At 45.8% G+C, this 23,644-nt stretch overlaps 1 protein-coding gene across 1 annotated transcript; it reads right to left on the reverse strand.

The window, feature by feature from the left end:
• Positions 1 to 1,412: 1,412 nt before the first annotated feature.
• LOC119327757 (bifunctional TH2 protein, mitochondrial-like) lies at positions 1,413 to 5,587 on the reverse strand. The gene is made up of 6 exons (XM_037600852.1): positions 5,142 to 5,587; positions 4,962 to 5,070; positions 3,972 to 4,259; positions 3,458 to 3,869; positions 3,068 to 3,337; positions 1,413 to 2,324 (listed from the first exon to the last, which is right to left on the reverse strand). The coding sequence occupies exons 1-6, from the start codon at positions 5,477 to 5,479 to the stop codon at positions 1,900 to 1,902; spliced, it is 1,842 nt and encodes a 613-aa protein (XP_037456749.1). The 5' UTR covers positions 5,480 to 5,587; the 3' UTR covers positions 1,413 to 1,899.
• Between the last annotated feature and the right edge of the window lie 18,057 nt (positions 5,588 to 23,644).

Consider the following 23,644-nt stretch of genomic DNA (forward strand, 5'->3'; position numbering starts at 1 on the left):
CGTCCAGTTGTAGAAAACCTGAAGTTGACCTTATTTAAAATACATCAACTGCGTGTATAACCGTGATGGTCTCTTTCCGCCGGAGTCCGGGAAGTGAACACGGTGTTGGAGTTATGCTTGACGTAGGTTGTTCTAGGATCACTTCTTGATCATACTTTTATTGACCGTGCTTTGCCTTCTCTTCTCGCTCTCATTTGCGTATGTTTAGCCACCATATATGCTAGTCGCTTGCTGCAGCTCCACCTCATACCTTTACCTTACCCATAAGCTTAAATAGTCTTGATCGCGAGGGTGCGAGATTGCGGAGTCCCCGTGGCTCACAGATACTTCCAAAACCAGCTTGCAGGTGCCGATGAGTCCGTGCAGATGACGCAACCAAGCTCAGGAGGAGCTCAATGAAGATCTTGTCCTTTGTGTGGTTTCGTTCTAGTTGATCAGTAGTGGAGCCCAGTTGGGGTCGATCGAGGACCTTGTCGCATTTGGGGTTCTTCTTTTATTTTGGTTCCGTAGTCGGACCTTGATTGTATCTGGATGATGTAATGCTTTATTCATGTATTGTGTGAAGTGGCGATTGTAAGCCAACTATGTAACTCTTTCCCTTATGTATTACATGGGTTGTGTGAAGATTACCTCACTTGCGACATTGCTTTCAATGCGGTTATGCCTCTAAGTCGTGCTTCGACACGTGGGAGATATAGCCGCATCGAGGGCGTTTCAACAACTCATAGCTGAACAACCATGCTCCACACCAATCGAAATTGTTGGGTCATTAAGCAAGCCACACTGCTCAACAACAACAACCCCAACAAACCCAACCCTTGCAATGACGAACAACAACAACCCCAACAAACCAAACCCTCGCAATGACGATGACGGGGACGGGCACCATCCCGGGCGGGGCAATGCCGACCAAAGCCAACTTTTTCTCCTACCTGTTACATCTCTCCCTTGTTCTTGTTTTCTCGTTCTTCATGTTGGAGAGCAACAATCCTCAAGGCGATTGGACCAACCTAGGGTAGCCCATAGGCGGGGAGCCAACTTTTTCTCCTACCCGTTACATCTCTCCCTTGTTCTTGTTTTCTCGTTCTTCATGTTGGAGAGCAACGATCCTCGAGGCGGTTGGACCAACCTAGGGTAGCCCATAGGCGGGGTCCCTCTGGATGGTGTAGGGTTTTGGATCTACAAAAGCTCACCCATGTCTTGCATATCACACACCTAGCCAATGACGTATGTCGATGTTCGTCTGCGAAGATGTTAGAATCGGAGAAGTCTGGAACCCGTTGAGTACGCTGAGCCAGGACATCAGTTATTTTGGAAAACATGATCGATGCCAAAACATCAATTATAATTACTTTGGAAAAACCGACCGATGCCAAAACAACAATTATAATTACTTTGGAAAAACCGACCGATGCCAAAACATCAATTATATTTACTTCGAAACAGAGGGAGTATTTTGTTTATCATCCTATGTGATTTTACATCTTGAATGTTCTGCCTCCAATCATCTCAGCTATGATCAGTCCCAGGATAAGGATATGTAGTCAAACAAACAAACATATAGCAATCTCAAATTTCATTGCCAAAAACAGCTCTACGCTTGCACCTGGGAAACACCTGGAGACAGTATACCACTCTGTTCTGTAGCGATGCCAGTACAGGAACCACTCCCGCGATTATAAGAAATGATCCCAAATGGAAAGACAACTCAAGTGTAATCAATGACACATTGATCATACAAACTAAACCATTTCAGGACACAGGGTACTCATATAGGAGGTGAATAGCAATGTGGCTTTCATAAAATGGCCACAACGGGGATTTCACGTCTGATTTGCATGAGCTGGTACCAGTCTTGTTGCCAAAGGAAAAGAGAGTGATAAGGGCAGCCAGCAACAATCAGCTGGAATCATTTCCCAGAATGAAGGCCTGTACCTCTGACCAGCTAGAAACCGTATGAAGAACTCCAGATCGCGCCTTGAAGATGGATGCTTCTTGCTTCCAGAGCCGCCTTTGCTTCTCTACCAAACCAGGAAGCAACGGAACAAAAGAAACACCAAACTGTTTGCCCACTCTCCGCAAGGTTGTGCTTGATCCAACAACAATGCCAACATCTGCTTCCAACAAGCAAAGCAAATCTCCAACTGAGTCCCCGATATAAACAGACAAAGATGGTGTTATACTATCCAGGTCACTTTTGATGATTTTGAACTTCTCAACTTTGTCTAGTGGAGACTCTATCTTTCTGTTGATGTGACCAGTTGAAACAGATCCCTCAAAGGTAAACTCGTTGGAATGTATGTTTACTCCGTCAAGACAACCAACTGCATGAGGGCATGAGCACATAAAAATTACACGAGTTTTGGCTTTTGACCTTAAACATAAAAATACGAGTTTTTGGTATAAAAACACTGCAGCAGACATGTCCAGGGAACACCAACCATTGCCCCCAGAATTAAAGATAACTAGCAAACATATAAAATTGCTAATCTCGGTAGTACTGTTAGTTTTGATCAAGTTGCCAGATGAAGATCACTGTTTGTTCGAAAGAAATAAACCCAAGTTCTGTCAAATATTGGTTGACCCTTACTTGGCAGTTCCTCACAGATCAACATAATAAGTAAAAAGACCAACAACAAAACACTGGTACTTTTGCTAATTTCTGTAGTACCGTTGGTTTTGATCAAGTTGCCAGATGAAGGTCATTGTTTGTTCGAAAGAAATGAACCCCATGTTCTGTCAAATATTGGTTGGCCCTTACTTGGCAGTCACTCACAGATCAACATAATAAGTAAAAAGACCAACAACAAAACACTGGTACTAACTAAATGATACAGTAATCATGGTAAACAGCACTCATAAAGCTATTGCTACTGTTCAAAAAAGACAAGTCCTCTTTTTGCAAGGAACAGTTCAAATGATAGTCAGTCACAAGGTCATACTGATAACAAAATAATCAATGTACACCAAGGGCAAAATTCAACTGTAAAGCAACAAGTTGTAAACATGTAGTGACCATCATCAGAAAGAAATGGAAGAAAAAATGGCCAAGGGTTTTCAGCATTACCTGATGAAAAGGCTGACCTAATAAGCTCTGCACACCAGCAGTACGAAAGAATATGGATATCTAAATTGACCTTCTCCCTTGTCTCTCCAATCTTCTTAAAGAAATTTCGACAACCATCTTGCAGAATAAGCCGCTCCCCAGCTTTTCTGATATCATCTAAGTTCATTCCCCTCAAGACACCGGAATCAATAACCCTAGAATTTGCCTGTCTCTCAAATTCTGATAGCACTTCAAGACCTTTGTATAGTTGATCGTAGTCTACTGACTTTGCTGGAATTAAACAAAAAGCAATCAAATCATCAGCTGGTTATTGCAAGCATGGTTATGCATTACTGGTAAATTGCAAATTTTCATCAGAAATTAATCAAACAGAGAGAGCATTATGCAGACCTTCTTCTGGAGGAAGTAACTTTTGTATGCATTGCTCATGCTCTTCCATGTACTGATTAGATAGCATATTCCATGAATTTCTCAGGTCTGCTGATTTTGTACGGTCAAGGACATTATCAGACCCACTCTGACTAGCCTTTTGGTGTGATAAAATCGCAATCTCCGCCAAAATGGCAGACGAATCAACAACAGTGCATGTCAAATCAAAATCAGAAAAAATCACGAGCTTGTCTTTGGGATCACGATATCTTGAAAGTGGAGCTACAACAGGTTCTTCGAGGAGCTGAGCAGAGAAAAACTCAACCTCCAATCTCATAGCTTGTTGGTAGAGCTTCCCAATAATCTCGAGCTCCTCACCAGTTAAAGAGACACTTAGTTTATCAAGCAACTCTTCTATTTGGAGTGCATTACTCTGCAGCGGAGGGGGAAACACGCATTCACTGGTTCTATTAAAGCAGGCCAGTATTACATGCAGAAGTAGGATCAATACATAAATGAATGACATGTTCTATACCTCAAAGTCAGTGGCTGCATACGTATCAATCCATTTCTTGTATGGGTGATTTTCATCTTGTTTCAGGAAAACGCCGAGTTCTTTGCCAAGATATGCATAAAGCCTCATGCACGGAGTCATCGCCCCAACAGTGTACGCAGCAATTTTTGTCTTCTCGAATGGTGTGGCCATTTTATCAGAACCTTTCCCACCATCAACTTTTCCAGCTGCAGTTGCAAGTAAGAAATCAGTGTACTTGGTTGTTGCTGGGCTTGGAGGGATCTCTTTGGTAGGATCAACTCCCCACTCCTGCAAATTGGATAGCCAAGGCAACTAGCTGAGTAATGAAAACTCTTGGTATTAAAAAGAAGATCCTTGTGGGGAAGAAAATTTAATTAATACAGTAGCAATCAGTATACGAGAGTATAATCCAGTCCAAAGGACTATTATATACATACATATAACTGCAGCACACGGCGTGCAGTGAAACTGTGATTTATCTCTCTGGCAGGACCTAAAAATGAAACCAGATGGCACCTGCCGAGCATTTTGTTTGTAGATGTAAGATTTCAAACTTCATACTCCAGTGAAATATGTATATGATTTACAGTTGATATAGTTGAAATCATCAGGTATGACTTAAATAATCATCACCAATGAAACAACAGCAAACTTCAATATAAGAATCAATAGCTGGGTTGTTAAATGCACGCACAGGTTTGTTACATTGTATCTTAAATATATGAAAAGAGGCTCTATAAGATAATAGCAATTGTACGTGGAATCCGACTATATAAGGTATTTCATATCATACTATCCTGAACAAATTGGTTTCTATCAACGTTAGTAGCATGCTGGACATCCGTTTTTATCATTATATGCAAGAGGGTCAGATCGGGTCGTGGGTGCAGGCAGAGCCTCCGAGAGGGACAAGTAAATCCGAATCAATGGCGAGGAAATCAGTTGTGTGTGGGGTGAAGAATGGGGTTGGCAGTTGAGTAGGATCAGGACCTGGAGTACGGAAGAGTGGAGGTTGAGCTCGCGGAGGATGGCTTTCCGAAGGGCGGTGATGGTGGCCTTGTCATCGTCGTCGTCGGCGCACTCCTCGGCCATCTCGTAGCTGATGGTACGGAATGGATCAGATCCAGGGTAATCAGAATGTAAAGGCGAGATTGAAGGGGAAAGGCTTACGCGCGTGCGAAGGCGTGGAGGAAGTGGGCGTCCTGCGCGAGGTAGTGGCGGAAGGAATCGAGGCGGAGTGACCCCGCGGCGAGGGAGAGGAGGAAGGGCGTGTACGTGGCGAAGGCGGCCTCCCGCGAGGAGGCGGCGATCCAGAAGCGGCGGGCGGCAGAGCCCTCGGCGACGGCCGCCGCGGAGGAGGAGGTCGTCGACATCTGCTTGTGGTGGCTGGTGGGGCTGGTGCGCGTGACTCCTGGCCAAGAAGAGGATAATGAGAAGAAGGATTTGGTTGTTGGATTTGGGCTTGGGGGTAGCGCTGGCAGCGGGAGGCGGAGGCGGAGAAGGCGCATCCGCCTCGTCCTCGCCGCCGATTGAATTGGAGGAGGAGGCAAGTGGAGTAACCGGCCGCCGGCAATGCGTGCGGTCTCCCTTCCCTTCCCTTGGTTGCTGTCCAACACCGTACGCACCGTAATTGTTGGAAAGATAAAAAAAAGTTCCAACTCGATTTTGCTGCTGCAAGGAAACTTCCTAGACTTCAATTTTTCTTTTTCTTCACTCTTGCGAGGAGCAGGTTCTCCTGGGCCAACTCCAACGCACAAACACAAACGCACACAATTATTTTTCATCTGTTTAAATCAGCAACCGGACACCAGCATATGTTTTTTGTCTGTCGGACTGTAAGGCGCCCAACACAACAGACCTATTTAACATTTATGATTTAATAAATCAACATTTTGAAACATAAAATATTTCACACCAAAAGTACACAAACTTAACTTAAACATAGTCCCAACATTTCAACATTTAAATTTAAACTTAAAAAGATAAAAAGGGCATGGATCTACTCCTCACCTCGTCCGCAGTGAGGTAGACGAAGGGCAGTGGCTGCCATGGGGCAAGTGGCGACGGCGCGTGCAGTGTTGCTACAGCAAGCGGCACCTACTCCGGCTCAGGCTGTTGCTACACCACCGGTTGCCTCTCTGGTGATCACGTCTCCGCGCCCACCCACACGGTTAGCGCGGACACAATCTCTGACGCGCAGGGCATTGTCGTCGTCCACGTCCAGGTTTGCCCCTCCAACGTCGGGTTCCAGTGCACGTCCGGCTCCTCCTCCTCTTCTTCATCTTTCTCCTCCACCACCACCCCATCCTACGGCTTGGGGACAGCAACATCGCATGCGTCCAATAAGGCCTGCACCTCCGTCAGGCGCTACTGTGAAAATGCTTTTTGGTGGGATCACATTAGTGACGAGCGATGTCAAGAACTCGCCATAGATATTTCGAAAAAATTCCAGTGGCGGGTGGAATAAAACGACAGCCACTTGAAATTGCTAGTTATCGACTAGAGGGGGGTGAATAGGCGATTTTTATGAAAGTCTTCAAAACACGAGGTCTTTGAAGACAAATAATTAATATGAACCTATATGATATGTAGCGGAAGATGAACTACACTAGACATGCCATAGACAAGTAAGCAATATAGTGAAAGCACGAAGACTAATAGCAGATATGTAGTATGGATCGGAATAGAAGACATTATGAAGCCAAACAAGTAATAGTCTTCGCAAAGTGAAGTCAAACAGATCAGGCAAGCAAGCAATGACTTCACAAAAACAAACTATAATGTAAAGAAGGTAGGGGATAGAACCAGTAGCTTGGTGAAGACAAGGATTTGGTAGACCAGTTCCAGTTGCTATGACAACTATACGTCTGGTTAGGGAGGCTGAGATTGAACTCAGAAGACGTGTCTTCACCTTATTCCCCTTGAGCTAAGGACACCCAGTCCTCTCCCAATCACTCTGGTAAGTCTCCAAGGTAGACTTCCAAACCTTCACAGACTCCGTTCACTGACGATCCACAATGACTATTGGATCCTCAGAACGTGACGCCTAACCGGCTAAAGGATACACGGTCCTCAAGTGTAACAAGTCTTCAGGTCACGCAGACATAAATACTTCAGTGATGCCTAATACTCTTTGGCTCTAGGTGTTTTGGGCTTTGTCCTCACAAGGATCTCTCTCTCAAAGGCTTTGGAGGTGGGTTGCTCTCAAACGACAAAAGTCATGCACTAACTCTGAGCAGCCACCAATTTATGGCGTAGGGGTGGGCTATTTATAGCCAGGAGGCAACCCGACATGATTGTCCGAAATGACCCTGGGTCGCTAAGAAACCAACACGTGTTCAACGGTCGGGTTTCAAACACACGCAGCAGCTTGGCTTGGGCTAAAAGCAAAGCTGACTCATCTAACTCTGGATAAGATTTGCTCTCATTGTCTTCGCTCGAAGACATATGATTTTGGTTGAGCATCACATCAGTCATCTAACTTTGTTCACTTGGACCCCACTTAACAGTTCGGTGGTTCCTATGACTCAATAAAGAAGAAAAGGAAACTACGAAAGAAACTGTGTCTTCGCACTCCATAGTCTTCAAGTGAATGTCTTCACCGTCATTATCTTCAACGTGAATGTCTTCACGAACCACCATTGTTTTCAATGTCTTCATACATTTTAGGAGTCATCTCTGGTAGGTAAACCGAATCAATGAGAGACTACTACTTGTGTTATCCTGCAATTCTCACAAACACAGTAGTCCCTCAACCACGTTTGTCGTCAATACTCCAAAACCAACTAGGGGTGGCACTAGATGCACTTACAATCTCCCCTTTTTGGTGATTAATGACAAGCTGGTTGAAGTTTTCAACGAGGAAAAAAATATGTGAAAGTTAAAGTACATGGGCATTGTCTTCATAGGTTGAAAGAGGCTCCCCCTGAAGATGTGCATATAAATGTTTTGCCTTTGAATGCAAATGCACATGGCAGGTTTTGCTTTGTGGAGATCTTCTTCAACACATGAAGACAATTCATCATGCATACACAAATGTGATGAAGATAATGAAATGCATAATGAGAAATGGGTGTATGCATAATGACTTCATGCGGGATTTATCATCGCATCCTAAGGTAGCAGCAAAAGTGGCAGACGATCATCAAGTTTAAGTGTTACAACTCAAAAGCCAACAGTTCAAGAACGAGAGTTGTAAAGACTTAGGCAAAAAATAAGCACCCTACCCATATGGACCCGCTTGAAGACTATCAACTCATATGCTTCTCCCCCTCTTGTCAGTAATGACCAAAAAGGTTTGAAGACATAGAGTGTCTACTCATTCCCAGGCGGTGAAAATGTTGGGGCAGCAGGGTCGACGCTGGAGTTGGGTGGTGCAGAGGGGCCTGATGTTGAATCATGGTGAAGTGAAGCCATCGCTGGTGAAGTGGCGTCGTCCTTTTCATCTATGACTCGTGCAACAACAGTTGGAGTCGAAGATGAATATTCAGAATCTTCAAGGGAAGGATTTGGATGCCAACTTGCTGATTGGGGAGGCCTAGAGTCAAACTTGAAACGTTAAGTGAAGCCATCTTCTCGAAGATCGTCTTCAGAACAGAGCATTGTGAGGCTCTTCCAGGACCGCCGACATGCTTCATGTGCAACAAATGAGTTCTTGGTTGCAAGGTTGTGAATGCGATTGACATCAATGAGAAGACTCTGCATCTGGCGCTTCATCCAGTCATGATGCCTATCCTGCTTCGGGTGAAGTGATACAAGAAGCTCTATGTCATTCAGGACACGGGCACGCTTCTGAGGCCTTTGAGCTACCGTGCTGGTTGTGGCATCAATGTTTGCATGATGTGATAGACGAAGTTGATTAGTAAGAGGACCAGCCGAAGTAGGAGGATTAGGCACATGAACTCCTTCAATAGGTTGAGTGAAACTTTGGAAGGCAACATTGTCTTCACGAACAGGCTCCTTTGCGGGCTCTGGGTATATGGTTTTATGTGACATGTCAACTTCAGGTAGAAATACGACATGGTTGCGTGGTGAAGCTTGATAGTTGATTGTGGAGTGAAGCTTAATGAGCCGCATAACCCACAGAGCATAAAACTTGAGGCCAAACAGATCAATTCCTGAAGTAGCCAACTAGCGGATGAAGAAGTCTTCAGTGTTGAATCTGATGTGATTGATGATACAGAAGACCAATGTCTTCATGGTGCCCTCAATTTTGGCGTGAGGAGAATGACCCTTGATTGGCCACAAAGTATGCCTCAAGATGTGATATATATAGTACTGTTGGGGAACGTAGCAGAAATTCAAAATTTTCTACGCATCACCAAGATCAATCTATGGAGTAATCTAGCAACGAGGGAAGGAGAGTGTATCTACATACCCTTGTAGATCGCTAAGCGGAAGCGTTCAAGTGAACGGTGTTGATGGAGTCGTACTCGCCGTGATCCAAATCACCGATGATCCTAGTGCCGAACGGACGGCACCTCCGCGTTCAACACACGTACAGCCCGGTGACGTCTCCTACGCCTTGATCCAGCAAGGGGAGAAGGAGAGGTTGGGGAAGACTCCATCCAACAGCAGCACGACGGTGTGGTGGTGGTGGAGGAGCGCAGGACTCTAGCAGGGCTTCGCCAAGCACTACGAGAGACGAGGAGGGAGAGGAGTAGGGCTGCGCCAACACGAAGATTGAATCACATGTCTTGGGCAGCCCCAAACCTCAAGTATATATAGGGGGAGGGGAGGGGCTGCGCCCCCACCAAGGGTTCCCTCCCTAGGGGCGGCGGCAGCCCCCATATCCCATCTGGGAGGCGGCCAAGGGGGAGAGAGAGGGGGGCGCACCTAGGGTGGGCCTTAGGGCCCATCTACGCCTAGGGTTTGCCCCCTCTCCTCTTGAGGCGCATGGGCCTTGGTGGGGAGGCGCCCCAGCCCACCTAGGGGCTGGTCCCTTCCCACTATTGGCCCATGTATGCCTCCGGGGCTGGTGGCCCCACCTGGTGGCCCCCCGGACCCCTCCGGTGGTCCCAGTACACTACCGGTGATGCCCGGAACACTTCCGGTGGCCAAAACCATACTTCCTATATATCAATCTTTACCTCCGGACCATTCTGGGACTCCTCATGACGTCCGGAATATCATCCGGGACTCCGAACAACATCCGGTAACCGCGTACATACTTTCCCTATAACCCTAGCGTCATCGAACCTTAAGTGTGTAGACCCTACGGGTTCGGGAGTCATGCAGACATGACCGAGACAACTCTCCGTTCAATAACCAACAGCGGGATCTGGATACCCATGTTGGCTCCCACATGCTCCACGATGATCTCATTGGATGAACCACGATGTCGAGGATTCAATCAATCCCATATTCAATTCCCTTTGTCTATCGGTACGATACTTGCCCGAGATTCGATCGTCGGTATCCCGCTACCTTGTCCAATCTCGTTACCGGCAAGTCTCTTTACTCGTTCCGTAACACATCATCCGGTGATCAACTCCTTGGTCACATTGTGCACATTATGATGATGTCCTACTGAGTGGGCCCAGAGATACCTCTCCGTTTACACGGAGTGACAAATCCCAGTCTCGATTCGTGCCAACCCAACAGATACTTTCGGAGATACCTGTAGTGTACCTTTATAGCCACCCAGTTACGTTGTGACGTTTGGAACACCCAAAGCACTCCTACGGTATCTGGGAGTTGCACAATCTCATGGTCTAAGGAAATGACACTTGACAGAAAAGCTTTAGCAAACGAACTACACGATCTTGTGCTAGGCATAGGATTGGGTCTTGTCCATCACATCATTCTCCTAATGATGTGATCCCGTTATCAATGACATCCAATGTCCATGGTCAGGAAACCGTAACCATCTATTGATCAACGAGCTAGTCAACTAGAGGCTTACTAGGGACATGGTGTTGTCTATGTATCCACACATGTAACTGAGTTTCCTATCAATACAATTATAGCATGGACAATAAACGATTATCATGGACAATGAAATATAATAATAATAACTAATTTATTATTGCCTCTAGGGCATATTTCCAACAGTCTCCCACTTGCACTAGAGTCAATAATCTAGTTCACATCGCCATGTGATTAACATTCACAGGTCACATCGCCATGTGACCAACATCCAAAGAGTTTACTAGAGTTCAATAATCTAGTTCACATCACTATGTGATTAACACTCAATGAGTTCTGGGTTAGATCATGTTATGCTTGTGAGAGAGGTTGTAATCAACCGGTCTTGCCATATTCAGATCCCTATGTATTTCGCAAAACTTTATATCACAGATGCTGCTACCACGTTCCACTTGGAGCTATTCCAAATTATTGCTCCATTATACGTATCCGATATCTCTACTCAGAGCTATCCGGATAGGTGTTAAGCTTGCATCGACATAACTCTTTACGTCGAACTCTTTATCACCTCCATAACCGAGAAACATTTCCTTATTTCTCTAAGGATAATTTTGACCGCTATCTGGTGGTCCAGTCCTAGATCACCTTTGTACCCTCTTGCCAGACATGTGGCAAGGCACACATCAGGTGCGGTACTCAGCATGCCATACCGTATAGAGCCTATGACAAGAGCATAGGGGACGACCTTTGTCCTTCCTCTTTCTTCTGCCGTGGTCAAGCTTTGAGTCTTACTCAACTTCACACCTTACAACTCAGGTAAGAACCCCTTCTTTGACTGATCTATTTTGAACTCCTTCAAAAACATGTCAAGGTGTGCGTTTTTGAAAGTATCATCAGGCGTCTTGATCTATCTCTATAGATCTTGATGCCCAGTATGTAAGCAGCTTTATCCAGGTCTTCCTTTGAAAATCACTCTTCAAACAAACCGTTTATGCTTTTCAGAAATTATTTCGGATCAACAATATGTCATCCACATATACTTATCAGAAATGTTGTAGTGCTCCCACTCACTTTCTTGTAAATACAAGTTTCTAGCAAACATTTTATAAACCTAAAAGCTTTGATCACTCCATCAAAACACATATTCCGATTCCGAGATGCTTGCTCTAGTCCATAGAAGGATTGCTAGAGCCAGCATACCTTTTAGCATCCTTAGGATTGTCAAAACCTTGATTGTATCACATACAACTCTTTCTTACGAAAACTTGGTAAGAAAACTTGTTTTTGACATCCATCTGTCAGATTTCATAATCGAAAAATATAGCTAATGATAACATGATTCCGACGGACTTAAGCATCGCTATAGGTGAGAAATTCTCATCGTAGTCAACTCCTTGAACTTATGAAAAGATTCGTTCCCATAAGTCCAGCTTCATAGACGGTAACATTTCCGCCCACGTCCGTCTTCTTCTTAAAGACCCATTTATCTCAATGGCTTGCCGATCATCGGGCAAGTCCACCAAAGTCCATACTTTGTTCTGATATATGGATCCTATCACGGATTTCATGGCTTCTAACCATTTGTCGGAATACGGGCCCACCATCGCTTCTCCATAGCTCGTAGGTTCATTGTTGTCTAACAACATGATATCTAAGATAGGATTACCGTACCACTCAGGAGTAGTACATATCCTTGTCGACCTTCGAGGTTCGATAGCAACTTGATCCGAAGCTTCATGATCACTATCATTAACTTCCTCTTCAACAGACGTAGGCGCCACAGAAAACATCTTTCTGTGTTGCATCACTCTCTGGTTGAAGTAAAGGTTCGACAACCTCATCAAGTTCTATCTTCCTCCCACTCAATTCTTTCAGGAGAAACTCCTTCTCGAGAAAGGACCCGTTCTTAGCGACAAACAATTTGCCCTCGGAACTGAGATAGAAGGTATACCCCACTTTCACCTTTGGGTATCCTATGAAGATGTGTTTGTCCGCTTTGGGTTCGAGCTTCTCCGGCTGAAGCCTTAAGCATCTGTAACACCCCGGATGTAACTTTCCCTATTTGTACTCTAACTCTTGCCGTTTCCGGCGTTAAGTTATATTTATTTCCTCGGGTTTGGGTTTTGTCTCCGTGTGTTGTTGTCATTGTCATGCATATCATATCATGTCATCATGTGCATTGCATTTGCATACGTGTTCATCTCATGCATTCAAGCATTTCCCCGTTGTCCGTTTTGCATTCCGGCGCTTCGTTCTCCTCCGGTGGTCATTTCTAGCTTTCTTTCGTGTGTGGGGATTAAACATTTCCGGATTGGACCGAGACTTGCCAAGTGGCCTTGGTTTACTACCGGTAGACCGCCTGTCAAGTTTTGTATCATTTGGACTTCGTTTGATACTCCAACGGTTAACCGATGGACCGAAAAGGCCTCGTGTGTGTTGCAGCCCAACACCCCTCCAATTTGGCCCAAAATCCACCAAACTCTGCTCCATCATCTATAGCGTTCGATCACGATCGCGTGGCTGAAAACCGCACCTCATTTGGACTCTCCTAGCTCCCTCTATGCCTATTTAAACACCCCCCCGATTTTCGGATCTCCTCCTACCTCCGAAACCCTAATTTTCCACCGCGCGCCGCCGGACATTGTCCGCCCGGGGCGGACACACCGCCGCCAGCCAACCGCCTCCTGCCACGTGGCACCCGCCACCTCGCAGCGGCCGCGGCCCGGGGAGCCCGGAGCCGGCCCCCGCGGCCCGAGCCGCCGCGCCGCCACCTCCCTCTCCTCTGAGCCGCAGCCGCCGGCGCGCGCCGCCGCCGCCGCCTCCGCGCGCCGCGCCGCCGCGCTCCGGCCGCCGCCCCGTCCATCTCCAACTCCAGCCACCTCGACCTCTCCGGCGGCCCCGAGCACTGTTCCGGCGAAGATCCGACCGTCCTCGTAATCCGTGCAAACCCTAGATCTCGGAGGCGTTTTTTCTCTAAGTCCCAGAAATTCCGATCCAAGTGCTCATGTTCGTAGCTCCGTAACTTCGCATCCGTAGCTCCGATTCATGCATATAGCATATCAAAATGTTCATCTCAGAGAGTACATCATTTAATTCCATTGCATCGTTTTCATTTGAGTTCATCTTGATGCCCTAAATGGTGTTAGAAGAGGGCTACTTGAGATAATTGCCAGATCTGCTACTCCATTTAGGATTTTGTCATTTTTGCCATGATTAATGTGTGCATGATATGCCCTGATGCTCTACATGTGTTTTGTTTAGGGGACTTTCATCTTTCCAGAGGTGCAACCCATGTATTTTTGTGATGTGTGTGGTGACTAGTGCAAGCTTGCAAAGTGGTGCACTTGCTAATTCTGTTTTCAGGGACTTAGTAATTTCACTAAGTCCTGGACCTGTTTATCTCATGATGCCATATGTTCATGTTGTTTCCTAGTGATCCGTGCCTCTTTTGAGGATGATCAGTAAGGATGTTTTGTTAACCTTGTAGTGCTCTATCCATCCATGTCTTTGTTTGCAATTATGGAGTACCCTAGCTTGAGTCAATCAAGCTCTACGTTTGCTACTTTGTGAATCTGGGCAGATTGTCAACTTGTTTGCAATTTTGTCGATGATGTTGTAGTTGATCCGTGCATGCTATGTTAGTGTTCTTGCCATGTCTAGATTGCATTTTGTGCCTTCTTGATGGATGTATGCTTGTCTTGCCATGACTTGCACCGTAGTGAGTGCATCGAGCTCGTAAACATGCCTACTTGAGTTATATTTCAGCATGTGTCAGTTTTCACTAAGTGTGAAAACTGATTATGCTTTTGCTATGTTCACATGCTTGCAATTGTATTTTCTGATCCCTTTTGGCTCAAGGTCACTAAGGGACTTTTGTTAAGCTCTTTGAGTAGCTCCATACCATGCTTTACTTTGCCATGTTCAGGTCTTGTAGCATGTAATTTTGTGGCTCCGAAGAGTGCTACCTGATCTGAAATTCCAGACAAGTGTTAATTTCACTAAGTCTGAGATCTATTTGTCATATGCATTTTTGTTAAGTGCTAGACTTTTGTTAAGCATCTTGTGTGCATCCCTGCCATGTATTTTGTTGTCACGTTTGGTTGCTGCAGCATGTTCATCTCATGGCATTTAGTTGGCTACTTGCTGTAAATCGCAGACCGGTGCCATATTTGAATCGCTTGCCATTTCTAAACCGTAACTCCGATTCCGGCGTTCTTTATATCGTTTTCAAGCGATTTCATCTCATCTCTCCAGTGGCACACTTGGATTTCCAAGTTGAGGCCAGGTTCATGCATTTACTGTCATATCTTGCATTTTGCATCCCGCATCGCATCCCGCATAGCATATCATCATTTCATCATATTGCTTGGTCTTGCACGTGGTTGATTGTATCCTTGTTGCTTGTTTGTCTTGTTTGGGTAGAGCCGGGAGATGAGTTCGCTAACGAGGAGCCCGTTGAGTTTGCTTTCAAGGATCTAGTCAACTTTGACAACTATGCAGGCAAGATGATCATACCCTCGAAATCACTACTATCTTTGCTATGCTAGTTTGCTCGCTCTTTTGCTATGCCAATGCTACGATGCCTACCACTTGCTTTCAAGCCTCCCAAATTGCCATGTCAAACCTCTAACCCACCATTGTCCTACCAAACCGTTGATTGGCTATGTTACCGCTTTGCTCAGCCCCTCTTATAGCGTTGCTAGTTACAGGTGAAGATTAGAGGCCGTTCCTTGTTGGAACATCATTTATTTACTTGTTGGGATATCATTATATTGCCATGTTATCTTAATGCAACTATATACTTGGTAAAGGGTGGAAGGCTCGGCCTCTTGCCTAGTGTTTTGTTCCACTCTTGCCGCCCTAGTTTTCGTCATATCGATGTTATGTTCCCGGATTTTGCTTCCTAACGCGGTTGGGTTATAATGGGAACCCCTTGATATTTCGCCTTGATTAAAGCTTTTCCAGTAATGCCCAACATTGGTCTTACCATTTGCCACCTAGCCTCTTTTCCCTAGGGTTTCCGGAGCCCGAGGGTCATCGTATTTAAACTCCCCCAGGCCAGTGCTCCTCTGAGTGTTGGTCCAAACTAGAGTCCTGTGCAGCGCGCCCTCGGGGAAACTCGAGGTTTGGTTATAGTTGTATGGAGCGCTCATCTGAGTGTGCCCTGAGAAAGAGATATGTGCAGCTCCTATCGGGATTTGTCGGTACATTCGGGCGGTGTTGCTGGTCTTGGTTTAACCTGTCGAAGTGTCTTGAGTTACCGGGATACCGAGTCTGATCAGAACGTCTTGGGAGGAGGTCTATTCCTTCGTTGACCGTGAGAGCTTGTCATGGGCTAAGTTGGGACTCCCCTGCAGGGATTTGAACTTTCGAAAGCCGTGCCCGCGGTTATGGGCAGATGGGAATTTGTTAATGTCCGGTTGTAGATAACTTGAACCTTATTTTAATTAAAATGAATCAACCGAGTGTGTTACCGTGAAGTGGACACGGTGTTGGAGTAATGTTTGCGCAGGTTGCTCTCTAGTTTCTCGCTCGTGCTTTGCCTCCTCTTCTCGCTCTCTTTTGCGAATAAGTTAGCCACCATATTTTGCTAGTCGCTTGCTGCAGCTCCACTTATATTTACCTTGCCATACCTACAAGCTTAAATAGTCTTGATCGCGAGGGTGCGAGATTGCTGAGTCCCTGTGACTCACAGATTACTACTACACCAGATGCAGGGCCTGATGATTCCGCTCCAGCAGACGCGTATGAGCTCAAGTGGGAGTTCGACGAAGACTCTCAACGTTACTATGTTTCCTTTCCTGATGATCAGTAGTGGTGCCCAGTTGGGGGTGATTGGGACCGTTGTCGCTTGTTGGGTTCTCTTTTATTTTGGCGCCGTAGTCGGGCCATGAGTGTTTGGATGATGTAATGTTATTTATGTACTTGATTGACATGGCGAGTGTAAGCCAACTATGTTATTTTCCCTTTATTATTTATATTACATGGGATGTTGTGAAGATTTCCTAACTTGCGACATATGCCTTCAATGCGATTATGTCTCTAAGTCGTGCCTCGACACGTGGGAGCTATAGTCGCATCGAGGGTGTTACAAGTTGGTAATCAGAGCCTTCCCCGACCTTAGGAGGCCCATTGCTTGATCGTTTTTAGTGGCCGTGTTGTGTCTAGAAAAATGTTTTGAGTCATTTAGGAATTATATATCAGAGAGTTTAGGAATTATTTTTACTTCCCAGTCTACTCATCGCTCTGGTAAGGCATCCTGACGTAGAGTTTTGACTCTTCTCTTCTCAAATTTCACTAAATTTTTTTTAGGATCACGCGAGTATCTTGGAATCGTTCCGATGGTTTTATGATGAGAACATTGTCTTGGTGCCTCCTGTCAGGGGTTTAGTGGAAGTGTCCCGGGGAGTTGACCTCTGAGGTGTTGTCATCATAATTTTATCGTTGCAGTTCTGGAATACCTGAGTTTAGTACGCCGACATTGAAAATCTCTTTTATGCAGTTCGTTGGTGAGATAACCTCGACGCCACCCAGTACTGGGGCGGGAGTTCGGGAGTATCGCCATATCTTGTATAACGGATGCTTTTCGAAGGTTGAGGTAGATGGTTTCTGAAGGTTTCTTGGTATGTGTTGAAGGATGGATACAACTGGATGTAGGAATTGCTAGATTTGGGTGAGATATTATGCTTCCCCTGTATCCCCAACACCTGATTGCATAACCGGAAAAGGTTCGGGAGTTTCATAGGTGGGAATTCTTGTAGCTCTAGTTCTTCTTCCACGAATATTGGTTTGAGATTGGGATTTCTTACCGATTATTCGTTCTTGATCCATACCTTGTTGATTTATTTCTCTACCTTAATTCTACGTGGCTTCTCAATTTATGGATATGTGACCATTTCAAGAGGAATGCATTCGTTCTTTTTGTTCGGATGTGAAGACTATATGTTGCAATTTTCATTCCGTTCGATTCAGGTTCAATATTTGTCTGTCAATGTGCTAATGGTGGTCAACCTCTTCAGGATGGCTCCTCCAACGCGCACGACTCCGAATCCTGATCCGCCACCACCTCCACCTCCTCCGGAGGCATGGCAAGCTGTGATGGCTGCAACCAATGCAAACACACAGTTGATCATGCAAATTCTTCAAGAGCACAATCAAGGCAACCAAGGGAATCAAGGCAGCAATCAGAATCACTTTGCTACACTCAACTAGTTCCTTGCTAACGGGCCAAAGACTTTCAGCAATTGTGTTGAGGCAACCGATGCTGACGATTGGCTTGTGGATCTGTGCAAGCATTTCGAGTGCAGTAACGTCAGGCCTGAGGACTTTGTTAAGTTCGCTTCCTTCCAACTCAAAGATCAAGCTATAGAATGGTTCCAGCAGTACAAGGATTCCAGAGGTGGACGTGTTATCACTTGGGATGATTTCCGTCGAGATTTCCGAGCTCATCATATTCCGCAGAGCGTGGTTGAAAGCAAGCGTGAGGAATTCCGCAACCTGAAGCAAGGCTCTTTGTCTGTCTATGACTATAACAAGTTGTTCCAGAAGCTCGCCCGCTTTGCTAAGCAGGACGTCCCTGATGAGAAGAGCATGATATACCAGTTCAGGGGTGGTCTCAGAGAAGATATTCAGCTAGCTCTTGTTCTCTTTGAGCCCTTGAGATACGATGAGTTCTACAACATGGCACTGAAGCAAGAGGCTGCTCAGTTGAGGTGTGATGCTTCCGAGAAGCGAGTCAGAGATGTTACTCCTTCTTCCTCCACTCAAGTGGCCAAGCAGCAGAAGTATTGGCTTCCTCCTCCTCCATTCCGTCAGCCGTATCAGCAGAAGAGCAAAGGTTGCAGTGGTTCTTCCCACCCACCCAACCCTGACTTTCAGAACAAGACTTCGTCTCAAGCTCCAAGATCGAGTGCTCCGTATCATCGTCCGCTTTCAGAGGTCACATGCAACAAGTGCCAACAGAAGGGTCACTATGCCAACAAGTGTTTCAACCAGAGGCGTCTTCCTCCTCCTCCTCCTATCAGATCGGCAAGTACAGTTGTGGTCAAGTATAACCCCAAGTTCGCCAAGGTCAATATGGTGAATGCAGCTCAGGCAGAGGACTCACCAGATGTCATCATCGGTAACCTTCCTGTTAATGATATTCCTACAAAAGTTCTTTTTGACACGGGTGCATCGCATTGCTTCATTTCCAAACCTTTTGCATCAAAGTATGAGTGTGATTATCAGTATCTGCAAAGTTCCTTGCAAATTGTGTCACCGGGCAAGCAGATGACAGCTAACACCTGCGTCCCGGAGGTTACTATCACATTGGGTGACTATAAGTTCCTTTCTTCCCCAATTGTTCTTGGTAACTCGGATATTGATCTTATTCTCGGAATGGATTGGCTTTCTAAGCACAAGGCTCAGCTTGATTGTGCAGCCAGGCAGATTCAATTGACTCATTCGTCTGAGGATGTAATTATCTTTGCCGCTCGGGATAATACCATTCGTCTGTTTTCTCTCAATGAGAAGGGTGAATTGGATGCTATCTCTCAAATTCCAGTCATTTGCGAATATCAAGACGTCTTTCCAGAAGAGCTTCCAGGAATGCCTCCGCACCGGCCAGTTGAATTCGTTATTGATCTTGAGCCTGGCACGGAACCTGTGTGCAAGCGTCCTTACAAGCTCGGACCTGAAGAGTTGAAGGAGCTGAAGAAGCAACTCGATATTCAAGAGAAAATGGGTCTCATCCGGCCTAGTTCTTCTCCGTGGGGTTGTGGTATTTTTTTTGTGAAGAAGAAGGATGGAACGGACCGAGTTTGTGTTGATTACCGTCCAGTGAACAAGAAGACCATAAAGAACAAATATCCACTTCCCAACATCAATCAGCTGTTCGAACAACTCAAAGGTGCTCGAGTATTCTCCAAGCTTGATCTCCATATGGGTTATCATCAGATTCGAATCCGTGAGCAAGATATTCCCAAGACGGCTTCCAGGACAAGCTTTGGTTCATATGAATACACTGTCATGTCTTTTGGCCTCGTCAACGCTCCTCCGACGTTCTCTCGCATGATGAATTTCATCTTCAACGCCCACACCAATGATTTCGTTTTGGTCTATCTCGATGACATTCTAGTTTTCTCCAAGAACAAGGAAGATCATGCCAAGCACTTGCGTTTGGTTCTTGATAAGCTCAGGGAACATCAGTTCTACGCCAAGTTCTCCAAGTGTGAATTTTGGCTTGATGAAGTGCTTTATCTTGGTCATATCATCTCTGCCAAGGGCATTGCCGTGAATCCTGAGAAGGTGGCAATAATAAAAGTGTTATTATTATATTTCCTTGTTCATGATAATTGTCTTTCATTCATGCTATAACTGTATTATCCGGAAATCGTAATACACGTGTGAATACATAGACCACAATATGTCCCTAGTGAGCCTCTAGTTGACTAGCTCGCTGTGATCAACAGATAGTCATGGTTTCCTGGCTATGGACATTGGATGTCGTTGATAACGGGATCACATCATTAGGAGAATGATGTGATGGACAAGACCCAATCCTAAGCCTAGCACAAAAGATCGTGTAGTTCGTTTGCTAGAGCTTTGCCAATGTCAAGTATCTCTTCCTTTGACCATGAGATTGTGCAACTCCCGGATACCGTAGGAATGCTTTGGGTGTACCAAACGTCACAACGTAACTGGGTGGCTATAAAGGTGCATTACAGGTATCTCCGAAAGTGTCTGTTGGGTTGGCACGAATTGAGACTGGGATTTGTCACTCCGTGTAAGCGGAGAGGTATCTCTTGGCCCACTCGGTAGGACATCATCATAATGTGCACAATGTGACCAAGGGGTTGATCACGGGATGATGTGTTACGGAACGAGTAAAGAGACTTGCCGGTAACGAGATTGAACAAGGTATCGGTATACCGACGATCGAATCTCGGGCAAGTAAAATACCGCTAGACAAAGGGAATTGAATACGAGATTGATTAAGTCCTTGACATCGTGGTTCATCCGATGAGATCATCGTGGAACAGGTGGGAGCCATCATGGGTATCCAGATCCCGCTGTTGGTTATTGACCGGAGCACGTCTCGGTCATGTCTACATGTCCCCCGAACCCGTAGGGTCTACACACTTAAGGTTCGATGACGCTAGGGTTATAAAGGAAGCTTGTATGTGGTTACCGAATATTGTTCGGAGTCCCGGATGAGATCCCGGACGTCACGAGGAGTTCCGGAATGGTCCGGAGGTAAAGATTTATATATGAGAAGTCCTGTTTTGGTCACCGGAAAAGTTTCGGGCGATATCGGTATTGTACCGGGACCACCGGGAGGGTCCCGGGGGTCCACCAAGTGGGGCCACCTGCCCCAGAAGGTTGTGAGGGCCAAGTGTGGGAGGGGACCAGCCCCTAGGAGGGCTGGTGCGCCCCCCACAAGGGGCCAAGGCGCAAGGGAGAGTGGGAGGGGGCAAACCCTAGTCTAGATGGGCCTTAAGGCCCATATTGGTGCGCCTCCCTCTCCTCTCCCCTCTTGGCCGCCACCCCCTTTGCCATCTAGGGCTGGCCGCACCCCTTGGGGGTGGGAAACCCTAAAGGGGGCGCAGCCCCCCCTTCCCCCTATATATAGTTGAGGTTTGGGGCTGCCATACACATGAGTTCTCTCCCTCTTGGTGCAGCCCTACCTCTCTCCCTACTCCTCCTCTCCCATGGTGCTTGGCGAAGCCCTGCTGGATTGTCACGCTCCTCCATCACCACCACGCCGTTGTGCTGCTGCTGGATGGAGTCTTCCTCAACCTCTCCCTCTCTCCTTGCTGGATCAAGGCGTGGGAGACGTCACCGGGCTGTACGTGTGTTGAACGCGGAGGTGCCGTGCGTTCGGCACTTGATCATCGGTGATCTGAATCGCGACGAGTACGACTCCATCAACCCCGTTCACTTGAACGCTTCCGCTTAGCGATCTACAAGGGTATGTAGATGCACTCTCCTTCTACTCGTAGCTGGTTTCTCCATAGATAGATCTTGGTGACACGTAGGATATTTTTTGAATTTCTGCTACGTTCCCCAACAGTGGCATCATGAGCTAGGTCTATTGCGTAGATTCTTTGCACGAGTAGAACACAAAGTAGTTGTGGGCGTTGATGTTGTTCAATATGCTTACCGTTACTAGTCCAATCTTGTTTCGACGGTATTGTGGGATGAAGCGGCCCGGACCGACCTTACACGTACTCTTACGTGAGACAGGTTCCACCGATTGACATGCACTTGGTGCATAAGGTGGCTAGCGGGTGCCAGTCTCTCCCACTTTAGTCGGAACGGATTCGATGAAAAGGGTCCTTATGAAGGGTAAATAGCAATTGGCATATCACGTTGTGGTCTTGCGTAGGTAAGAAACGTTCTTGCTAGAAACCCATAGCAGCCACGTAAAACATGCAACAACAATTAGAGGACGTCTAACTTGTTTTTGCAGGGTATGCTTTGTGATGTGATATGGCCAAGAAGAATGTGATGAATGATATGTGATGTATGAGATTGATCATGTTCTTGTAATAGGATTCACGACTTGCATGTCGATGAGTATGACAACCGGCAGGAGCCATAGGAGTTGTCTTTATTTATTGTATGACCTGCGTGTCATTGAAGAACGCCATGTAAACTACTTTACTTTATTGCTAAACGCGTTAGTCATAGAAGTAGAAGTAGTCGTTGGCGTGACAACTTCATGAAGACACGATGATGGAGATCATGATGTTGGAGATCATGGTGTCATGCCGGTGACGATGATGATCATGGAGCCCCGAAGATGGAGATCAAAAGGAGCAAAATGATATTGGCCATATCATGTCACTATTTGATTGCATGTGATGTTTATCATGTTTATGCATCTTGTTTACTTAGGATGACGGTAGTAAATAAGATGATCCCTTACAAAATTTCAAGAAGTGTTCTCCCCTAACTGTGCACCGTTGCTACAGTTCGTCGCTTCTAAGCACCACGTGATGATCGGGTGTGATGGATTCTTACGTTCACATACAACGGGTGTAAGACAGTTTTACATAGCAAAAACACTTAGGGTTAACTTGATGAGCCTAGCATGTGCAGACATGGCCTCGGAACACGGAGACCGAAAGGTCGAGCATGAGTCGTATAGCAGATACGATCAACATGAAGATGTTCACCGATGATGACTAGTCCGTCTCACGTGATGATCGGACACGGCCTAGTTGACTCGGATCATGTAATCACTTAGATGACTAGAGGGATGTCTATCTGAGTGGGAGTTCATAAGATGAACTTAATTATCCTGAACATAGTCAAAAGACCTTTTGCAAATTATGTCGTAGCTCGCGCTATAGTTCTACTGTTTAGATATGTTCCTAGAGAAAATTATAGTTGAAAGTTGATAGTAGCGATTATGCGATCAGTAGAAAGCTTATGTCCTTAATGCACCGCTCAGTATGCTAAACCCCAAACGTCGTTTGTGGATGTTGCGAACATCGGACACACACGTTTTGATAACTACGTGATAGTTCAGTTAAACGGTTTAGAATTGAGGCACCAAAGGTGTTTTTTGAAACATCGCGAAACATATGAGATGTTTTGAGGGCTGAAATTGGGATTTTAGGCTCGTGCCCACGTCAAGAGGTATAAGACCTCCGACGATTTTCTTAGCCTGCAAACTAAGGAGAGAAGCTCAATTGTTGAGCTTGTGCTCAGATTGTCTGAGTGCAACAATCACTTGAATCAAGTGGGAGTTGAACTTCCAGATGAAATAGTGATAGTTCCTCCGAAGTCATTACCACCAAGCTGCTAGAGCTTCGTGA

The sequence above is a fragment of the Triticum dicoccoides genome, chromosome 7A (genome assembly GCF_002162155.2).
Source record: "Triticum dicoccoides isolate Atlit2015 ecotype Zavitan chromosome 7A, WEW_v2.0, whole genome shotgun sequence".
Taxonomy (NCBI): Eukaryota; Viridiplantae; Streptophyta; class Magnoliopsida; order Poales; family Poaceae; genus Triticum; species Triticum dicoccoides.

Bases quoted from the DNA above. Each gene is read 5' to 3' on its own strand.
- LOC119327757 (XM_037600852.1), bottom strand. From the start codon at position 5,479: ATGCGCCTTCTCCGCCTCCGCCTCCCGCTGCCAGCGCTACCCCCAAGC. The intron at 5,071-5,141 runs GTAAGCCTTTCC...CCGTACCATCAG, and splicing joins CTCCACGCCTTCGCACGCGC to CTACGAGATGGCCGAGGAGT. The intron at 4,260-4,961 runs GTCCTGATCCTA...TCCAATTTGCAG, and splicing joins TCCACTCTTCCGTACTCCAG to GAGTGGGGAGTTGATCCTAC.